At 41.3% G+C, this 10,283-nt stretch overlaps 1 protein-coding gene across 11 annotated transcripts in view; it reads right to left on the bottom strand.

Annotated features, from left to right (window-relative positions):
• The window catches only part of LOC106980955 (zinc finger protein 260-like), a 29,903-nt gene extending 22,754 nt beyond the window's left edge, over nucleotides 1-7,149 (bottom strand). For 2 of the 11 annotated variants that reach the window (XM_053206929.1, XM_053206933.1), the window contains exons 1-6: nucleotides 7,010-7,129; nucleotides 5,472-5,574; nucleotides 4,716-4,778; nucleotides 841-999; nucleotides 459-668; nucleotides 20-82 (exon numbers count right to left, since the gene is read on the bottom strand). Coding sequence is in view for 4 of the 11 variants with exons in the window: in XM_027049879.2 (XP_026905680.2) it covers nucleotides 4,716-4,778; nucleotides 7,010-7,120 (174 nt within the window). In the remaining 7 variants the exon portion in view is untranslated. The other 9 variants (XM_027049879.2, XM_015079045.3, XM_053206930.1 and 6 more) reach the window with 8 other exon arrangements.
• Between the last annotated feature and the right edge of the window lie 3,134 nt (nucleotides 7,150-10,283).

The raw sequence follows: 10,283 nt of genomic DNA on the forward strand, positions 1-10,283 counted from the left end.
CAGAGCCTCCAGAAGATACCTGTCCTGCCACTGCCTTGACCTTAGCCCCGTCGGAGTCATTTCAGACGTCAGACTTCCAGATCTGTAAGAGGACAAATCTGTGTCGGCTCCAGCCACTACCTCCGAGGTAATTTGTTACAGCTCTAGTAGGAAATCAATGTGATAGGAAACATGGTCTGCCAAGTCAAGATTCCACGAGGGAAATCTCACTGACAGGAGGAAGGGGCTTGTGTGGAGTCACAGGAGCCAGCAGTAGGGACCGCACAAGAGCACAGGCAGAGAGGTCGAGCAACTCGTGCCCTGCAAACGATCCCCGAAGCGGGTCTGGGTCAGGAAGGTAAGAGCGGGGACCCGCCCGGGGTCCATCCCTCCACAGAAACATCAGCACAATGGCAACAACCATCAGAGTGAATTTTATCAGACCTCTGGAAAAGAGGCAAAGGTGGACAACCACCTACCGAAGGACGGATACAGAAGGCAGCTGAAACCTGGTAGGAGACCCGTGTGGCTTTGACTTAGCCTTGCTCCACCTCAGCCTCGCAGGGGGCCCTCGTGGGCCAGAGCCGCCACAGCAAAGAACGCAAACTGGGCGGCTGTCCTCACAGAAAGTTACGGTCGCAGTGCCGGGGCTAGACTCCAAGACTATGGTGCTGGCAAGGGGGTTCCTTCTGTGAGGGAAGAAGCCGGTCAAGGCTTCTTCCGTGGGCTTGCAGGCGACCGCCTCCCTGTGTCTCATCATCTTCCCTCTGTACGCAACTCTGGGTCCAAATCTCCCTTTGATGAGGACACCAGTCATACCAATTAGGGCCCACCCTAATGATGTCACTTTAACTTGATTACCTTGGGAAAGATCCTACCTCCAAATAAGGTCACATTCTAAGGTATCGGGGGTTAGGGCTCCAACACATGAATTTTCGGGAGACACAATTCAACCCACGAACTGGCTCAGCAACAGTCTTGGAAGATGAAATCCCACATTCTTGGTGTGGATTCCTGGTGCTGGAGAGAATAGAACAGAGCTGGTTCTCAAACAATGGGGACTGTCTGTTTTGACCTGTCTAGCGGAGACGTGAAAAGACTAAGGCAAAATACTCATATAACTCTCGCACATCACAGGATACGGGGAGGGCACCTGCTGAAAACATTTGAAGGCAAATGAACCAGCTGCTGCCACCAGGGGCAAAAGGTAACGCGTGGGGCGAACAAGACATGCCAAAAAAGTCTGGCGAGAACGCTGGGGAGTGGAACAGCCTGAGACTGAAAAGCTTCCACATGTTCCTGGAAATCTAGAAGACACACGTATTCAGGACAGGGTGCATGTTCAGAAAAGACCCAATAAAGCCCCAGGCTCTCACCTCTGGTGGCCATCAGCTCTGCGCCAACAGGAAGTGAGCGCGAGGGAAGAGTCGTCAACGGCCTGGTCTCGTGCCGGTGGTGGTGGTGGTGGTGGTGGTGGTATAACCCAACACACCTAGACCCCAGCAGCAAGGACTCAGAGATTTTTGGTTTTGTTGGCCCCAGGCATTTAAGAAAATCTCTAGTTCACCACTGGGGGACACCTGGGTGGCTCAGTAGGTTAAGTGTCCAACTTGGGGTCAGGTCGTGATCTCGCGGTTCATGAGTTTGAGCCCTGCATCAGGCTCTGTGCTGACAGCTCAAAGCCTGGAGCCTGCTTTGGATTCTGTGTCTCCCTCTCTCCCTCTGCCCTTCCCCCACTTGCATGTGTGCGTACTCTCTTTCTCAAAAATAAATAAAAACATTAAAAAAAATTTTAATTACTAGTTCACCATTGGTAAATGGAATACACTTCTGTAATGAAATAGAGCAAATACAGTCTTTACAAAAAAGTCTTTCTTTCCAGAAATTCATTACACAACAACAAAACTGCACCTTACCTAACAGTAACAAGCCTAAGGGGTGTGGGAGAAAAAAAATAGTCTCTTCAACTAATGACACTGGAACCGGATATCCACAGGCAAATGAATGAAAATGGACCCCTCCCTCATATTATACACAAAAATTATCTCAAAACAGATCAAAGACCTACATGTAAGAGCTAAAAACTATAACTCTTAGAAGAAAACAGGAGAGAATCTTCATGATCTTAGACTTGACATGGATTCTTAGACAAGACATCAATGGCAAATGCAATAAAGAAAAAGAGAAACCAGATTTTACCAAATTATAACCTTTTGTGAATCAAAGGACATGCCATCAAGAGAATGAAAAGACAACTCACAGAATGAGAAGAAATATTTGAAAATCATACATCTGATAAAAGTCTAGTACCCAATGCGGCGCCTGGGTGGCTCAGTCGGTTGAGCATCCGACTTCAGCTCAGGTCATGATCTCGTGGTTTGTGAGTTCGAGCCCCGCATCAGGCTCTCTGCTGACAGCTCAGAGCCTGGAGCCTGCTTCGGATTCTGTGTCTCCCTCTCTTTCTGCCCCTCCCTGACTAGTTCTCTGTCTCTCAAAAAATAAAATAAAAACATTTAAAAAAAATCTAGTACCCAAAATACTAACAAAAAATCCAATTTAAAAAATGAACCAAGGATTTGAGGGGCGCCTGGATGGTTCAGTCGGTTGAGCATCTGACTTTGGCTCATGTCACGATCTCACGGTTTGTGGGTTCCAGCCCCACGTCAGACTTTGCACTGACAGTGAAGACCTGATTCACATTCTGTCTCTCCCTCTCTCTGCCCTTCCCCCATTCTCACGTAATCGCTCTCTCTCAAAAATAAACATTAAAAGAATAATGCAGAAAAAAATAAAAATAAAGGGTGCCAGGAGTAATAATAATAATAAAAATGGGCCAAGGATTTGAACAGACATGCATGCAAAGCAGATATCCAAATACCAAACAAGCACATGAAAAGGTACTCATTAGTCATTAGGGAAAAGCAAATCAAAACCACAATGAGATATTACTTCATACCCACTAGGATGGCTAACATAAAAAGACAACAAGCATTGTCAACAACGAGGAGAAACGAACTTGCATACATTGCTGGTGGAAATGTGAAATTGTGCAGCCACTGTGAAAAAGTCTGGCGGTTCCTCAGTAAGGTGAGAATACAACTAACATATGGTCCTGCATTATCACTTCTGAGTAAACACCCAGAAGAACTAAAGACACGTATTCAAGCAAAACTTGCACATGAAATGTTCAGAGCAGCACTATTCACAATAGTGGAAAGGCAGAAAAAGACCCAATGTCTATTAACCAATAAGTGGATAAACAAAATGTGGTCCATCTATGCAGTGGAATATTATTCACCAATAAAAAGGAATGAAGTCTTGGTAAAAAGGCACAAACATTCAGCTATAAAATGAAGAAGGCTTGATGATCTAATGTGTAACATGGGGACTAGAGCTGGTATCCCTGTATTGTACAATTAAAATTTGCTATGCCAGTGATACCTGGGTGGCTCAGGCAGTTAAGCCTCCGAATTCAACTCAGGTCATGATCTCACTGTTCGTGGGTTCGAGCCCTACATAGGGCTCTATGCTGACAGCTCAGAGCCTGGAGCCTGCTTCAGATTCTGTGTCTCCCTCTCTCTCTGCCCCTCCCCTACTCAAACTCTGTCTCCTCTCTCTCTCTCTCAAAAATAAACATTAAAAAAATTGTTTTTAATAATAAAACATTAAAAAAAAAGTTGCTACGCGAAGAAACGAAGAACTACGTGAGGTAACGGACATGTTTGCTAACTAGACGGGAGGAGTCCTTTCACAATGTATACAAATATCAAAATCATCATGATGTACACTTTAAATGTCTTAGAGTTTTGTCAAATACACCTTAATAAAGTTGGATAAGAAAATGAAGTCTGTAACATCCTACAATACGAACAAACTTTTAAAGCATTCTGCTAAGTGAAGGAAGAATGACGTACAAAAATACGTATCATGTGACTGTATTTATATAAAAGACCCAGAAGAGGCAAGTCTACAGCAACAGAATGTATTTTACTGTTTGCCAGGGACTGAGAATTCCAGAGTAACTTTAAGGACACACCATCCATTTAGCCTACAGGAGCTCTAGGTTTTTATCAAGGAAAAACAAAAAAAAAAATAAATCAAGATCATCGGAAAGCTGTCTCCATGGCTTCAGTAACAATGTCTCCTAAAAAACCTCATTAACTGGGCTCTGCTCAGCTCTTTGTCTTTTGCTTCCACTGAAAGATAATTACAGGCATTCTGGTTGCCACCAGAAGGTTGTTTATCATCTACATAAAAGAAACAAAAGTTGTTTTATTCACCTCTCAATGCCAGAAAGTCTTTAGGCTCCAAATGGAGTCAGATTGCTTGGTGCATGATCAATGTAACAGTCTTTTTTTTTTTTTTTTGGTCATGGCTAAAAGGTCAGAAATATTTGCAACTTAAGTTTGCTAACCATCTAATTTCATTTGAACTGTGTGTGTGTGTGTGTCTCGTCAATTTTGCCCTATTGATCTGTTACTCCAATGCTACTGGTCTATAGACCTCAACATCACCTGCAATCCTGTTCAAAATGAAAATTTTCGGGTCCCATTCTATGGTTTAATAAACTTTCCAGTTTTGATCTGATGTGCACTAAAGTTTGAGAACCATTGTGTCATGCTGATTCCCTCAGGTTCATTTTATCTATTTCTACTTTTCATTTAAAATACAGGAGTCGTTACCCTCATAAAATCCATTATAAAACAAAGCATAAAATGACTTCAACAACAACTCACATAGGATTTCTTCATAATTTGCTGGTCTTTCTTGGAAAAATGTTGAAATCTCTGAAAGTATAGCTGGGATAGAAAAACAGGAATGAAGTCATTAAAGATACAGATTGCTTTGCAGTTCCTGGATTTGCCTTCTTAAAAAGCCGCCAACATCACCAGGATAAAATGCCTCTCTATAGGCATTTTATACCCTTTTCACCTTGGAGAAGGGGCAGGAAAGGACATAAGATAAAGCACCCACATGTCCACATGTGACTGTGATTTGGCCATGCAAAGCTTGGGTGTGCAATTTTTCACTGGGTGAATGGAACTCTTGTCTATTGATATTTTACAATATTGATATTTTAAAATAGTTTAAAATAATAACCCCTTTATTCTACTTCAAAGAAGTTTTAAAAATCAGAAAATTGGTTAAACAAATGACAATATGCTAAATGAAGGAACACTACACCTTCAGCAAAGGTTTTATAATAAAAGTTGTTACATGTATATTTCCTTGTTTACTCCCCAAATTAGAGAACTCAACCAAAGCTGTGAAAAAAAAGGACGGAGGCACTTTCAGGTAAGGGTACTTTTTAATTGTTTTTCTAAAATAGATGTACACTCTGAAATGGCTGTCTTTTAAGAAATGTGTTTCCACAGTGATGATGTGGTCAGCACTGGCCTGGGTGTGGGGAGATTCAATATCTACTTTGGGCTCTGCCCCTAACACAAAACCAGGGAAATTCACTTACACCCTCAGCACCAATTTTTCCTCACCTTTTAGGAAGAAAAATAAACTCTTCTTGTACTGCTATCCTATAAAGAACTCATCCGCACACCTTTAAATGTCAGATTCATCATGTGAAAGACAGCTCGGAATCTGGGAAGAGTGAGTGAAAAATAAAGAGAGTGGAGGATGAGCTGGGATTGGTGAGACAAGACTGACTCAGATCTGGTTTTAAGGCCCCTTCCTGCATGTCCTTGGAGCGCCTCCAATGAAGCCTAACTGCCCTCCATTGGTGCAACCCAGATGCCTCTCTTCTGAAACCTGGTCCAGACTTCCCTTCATTAGGCAGCCCTGAAGGATTCTGAAGGTGGCAACATTCTCAAATCTCACTCATTCTGAACAGGCTGTGCAAACCTAGAATCTGCTCCTCTCTGGGAACTACACTGCCTCTGCTCAAAAACTCAGTCAAATCATGGAATGGTTCTCTCCAGGTAAGATTCTGTTCCCAGGGACTCTTCCTTACTTGACAAAACGTGCTTCATTCAAAGGTAGATGAGAAATGCACCTAAGGGGCAAATTCTTTTTAACTGAATTGTCACCCAGGCCCACAGTTCAACTGTATTTGTTGCTCCATGGAATCTCTCAGGTCAGACCTTCAATAAACTCAAATCAAGGCTTCTGAGAACAGTTACAGACTAACTCAGAAACAATTATCCTGTCTATCAGAGGCTCTGAAGACATCTAGAAATCCCTCAAACAGAACTGTCATGGTAAGATTCAATCGTTCAAACTGTTTCTTCACATGCCAAATTACTTCCGCTAAGCGTTGTGCAGGATGCAGTGCTGGCTTTTATAACCAAGATAGTAAATTGCAAAGACCATGACATTTGGAGAAACAACTAAAATTGTCTTCTAGTTTATCTGCTAATGTTGTGACTTCGGGCATATAACTTTCCTCTCGGTCTCAGTTTTCCAATTTGTTACAGCAGGGAGAGCTATACCCACCTAAGTGAGCATAAAGTAACGAATAAGAAGTCTGTTAACAGTCGCTAATATTTACTGCTAGGCCTCTGAACAACTCCAGGAGGCAGGTGTTATGAATACCTTCAGTTTTACAGACGTAAAGTCTCAGGTAGGTTATTTTTCCCAGATGACTCTTTTATACCCGGTGCTGCCCTGCATCAAAACACCCGCTTAACCCGGGCCCCCTCTCTCTGCGGCTGAGCGCACCCACCACGCATGCGCACCGGACGCTCCTCCCGCGGCCGCACAAGCCACGCCCCGGGATCCACGCGGAATGTGCATCTTCCCCGGGGTACCTGGTCCCCGCATCCCCGCATCCCACGCCGGCCCCTCCCCATAACACAAACTCTCCGGTCCCGGAGTCCCTCCACCCGGCAGAAGCCTCCCCCACCCAGTCTCTCGGGTACAACAGCCGAGGGTCCCGCCGGAGTTCGCGGGCCTCTTCCCCACGCTAGGCACCAACGCTCCCTGGAGCCGCTCAGGGATCCTTTGGGAGCTCTCCAACCCTCTGGCCTCGCCAACCCTCCCACTTGGGCCGCACCAGCTCCCAGAGCGGCAAGCAGACCTGCAGGATCGTGGAGATTCCGCACCGTCTCTCACCGTAAGCGGGAGAACCTAGAAGGGCCTGCGAAGTTCTGCCCATGCGCAGAAGGAGCCGCAGAAGACCCGTTCCCATGATCACGCGCGGCGGACTCTCAAACTTCCGGACTCCATTTCCCACAAGTCCGCTCGCTGAGGACCTGGAGAATTTGGAAAACGTTGATGTTTCTTTAGCAATTCAGAGATTGTGGCAGGTGGTTGTCACTTCTGTATGCAGCCCTGTATTTTCTCAGTACCTCAGAGAAAAAGTCTTAAAGCCTATGTGCCTTTTGAACACCAAGCTACCAAAGGAGGCAAAAATGTAAATCGATGTATGTTATTAACATAAATAGGAAAGTTACCTTGAATAGTAGAAAGCCAAACGAATTAAATACTAGGAAATGCTAGCAATGAAATAAAAATAATAGTAAAAAATATATAAAATAATAGCATTTCTGTCAGCAGTGAGGAAGATAAGCGCTGGACCCTTCAAGTATCAAATAAAAATAAATCCAGACTTCGGTAAGGAGAAACTTATTTCAAAAAGACTATTGCAATAGGAACAATGCTCTGACTTCAATCTGAAAGCATCTCAAAATTGAATAGAAAAAAGGGGCAACTGGCTGTCTCAGTTGGGGGAGCATGTGACTCTTGATCTCAGGGTTGTGAGTTCAAGCCAAATGTTGGGTGTAGAGATTACTTAAATAAGGAAATAAACTTCAGAAAAAGGTTTTTCTTTTATAGGGAGGATGGAAAACGCTCAGCAGAAATTTTTGAGAGAAAACTGGGCAAGTGAGTTGGGGAGGTGAACAAAAAGCATGATGGGGTAGTCTGACATGAAATGTTCCCACTGTGGTCAGCCAACCTTGGGATGAGCTGTTCAGGGTGCATGTTCAGGGAGCTGTTCAGGCTCAGACCTGGGACAAAACAAAATTCAGGGCTTGTGAAGGGAAGAGAGGCCTGACCAAAGTTTAGTCAAGCTAAGTCAGTGTAGACCTGACCTATAAGAAATTCTAAAAGGCCTTCTTTAGCCTGAAAAGGAAGGGCACTAGACATTAGACAGTAACTTGAAGCCATATTAAGAAATAAGGAATACCAGTAAAGATAACTACACAGGTAAATATAAAAACCAGTATCACTGTATTTTGTGTTAGTAACTCCTCTTTTTATTTCTCATGTAAGGTAAAAGACAAATACACCGACAATAAATGTCAAACAATACCAAGAAACACATAAATTACCTAAACTCAAGAATAGAAAATCTCAACAGATCCATAACAGACAGAGGTTAAATCAGTAATGAAAAACCCCTCAACAAAGAAAAGCCTAGGATCAGATGGCTTTACTCATAAATTCAACCAAATATTTAAAAGGATAATTAACATCAATCTTTCCAAACTCTTCCATAAAATAGTGGAGAGAACATTTCATTCATTATTATGCCAGCATTCTCCTTATTAAGAAGAGACAACAAACAACAACAAAAAAGACATCACAAAGAAAAACTACAGATGAAAATTATTAGTATAGTTATAAAAATCCTTAATAAAATACTAGCAAATAGCCCTAGTATATGAATTAGGTTAATTTTTAAGATACGAGATCAATACTGAAAAATCACTTGTGTTTCTGTACAGCAGCAATGGAAAAGGAAATTAAGAAATTCCATTTCCAATAGCATACAAAAGAGTAAAACACTAGGAACAATCTTAAGAAAGAGATAAAGAAATTGTAGGTTGAAATCTGCAAAACATTGTTGCAAAAATTGAAGTAGACTGAAATAAATGGAAAGACATTCCATGTTCATGCTATGGAAGACTTAATGTTCTTAAGATGGCAATATTACTCAAAGCCATATACAGGTTCAATGCAATCGCTATCAAAATTCCAACAGCCATTTTACAGAAATGAAAAAACCAATTCTCAAATTCATAAAGAAATAAGCATCTTGAATAGCAAAGCAATGTTGAAAAAGAACAAAGTTGGATGACTCACACTTTGTGATTTATAAACTTACTACACAACTACATAAAAGAGAACAGTGTGGTGCTGCTTTAAAGATAGGTATATAGAAAAATAAATAGAATTGAGGGCCTAGAAATAACCACACACATCCATGGTCAATTGATTTTTGACAGTATGTATTAGCAAATAAAGACATAGATCAATGTCTTTAACTGTCTTTAGAACAGATTCAGAAACCCACACAAATACAGTCAACTGGTTTTTGACAAAAGGGCAAAAGCAATTTAATGAAGAAAAGATAATTTTTCAACAAATAATGCTAGGACAAACATGCAAAACAAATGAATCTAGACATAGAATTTACACTTTTCACAAAAATTAACTCAAAGTGGATCATAGACCTAAATGCAAAATCGCAAACTAAGAAACTTCTAGAAGATAACAGGTGAAAATCTAAGAGACCTCAGGTTTGGTGATATATTTTTATATACACTACAAAACAATCCATGAAACAAAATGGATAAACAGGACTTACTGACATTATAAATATCTACTCTGTGGAAGACAGAGTAGTGCTAAGAGAATGAAAAAACAGACAACAGATTATAAGAAAATATTTGCTAAACACACATTTGATACAAAATTTGCAAAAAAATTCATATCTAAACCATACAAAATATTCCTAAAACACAATAAAAAATGAGCAATCCACTTATTGTATATTAAAGTATATTATAAGAAATAACAGAAATGTAAGGATTTAAAATACCACATAATAATTCTTATGACATGTAAGATTGGCAACATTTTTGAAAGTTATATGAAAAGCTAAATTAAACAAATTGATATTATTTATTTTTGAAGGAGACAGACAGAGCATGAGCGGGGGAGGGGCAGAGAGAGAGGGAGACACAGAATCTGAAGGAGGCTCCAGGCTCTGAGCTGTCAGCACAGAGCCTGATGCAGGGCTCAAACCCACAAACAGTGAGATCATGAGCTGAGCTGAAGTCAGATGCTTTACTAACTGAACCACCCAGGCACCCTGAGCTCTTTTTTCATATGTCCTCCTTTTGTAATCTAATGATATTAATAGAAGTTTAAGTTCTTTCATCATTCATTTAGTATTTTAGTTGCCCTCATCTTCAACCCATGAGCTCACCCTTTTTTTTTTTTTTGAGTCATCAGATTTCCTATACTATCACCCTCTGCTATTTTTCTAATGAAAAAATTCAGGACTAATACTTTTTATGTGGTGTTCCAATAGAAGAAAAAAAGGAAGACATTTTTTCATATGC

The sequence above is a fragment of the Acinonyx jubatus genome, chromosome D2 (assembly GCF_027475565.1).
Source record: "Acinonyx jubatus isolate Ajub_Pintada_27869175 chromosome D2, VMU_Ajub_asm_v1.0, whole genome shotgun sequence".
Lineage (NCBI taxonomy): Eukaryota > Metazoa > Chordata > Mammalia > Carnivora > Felidae > Acinonyx > Acinonyx jubatus.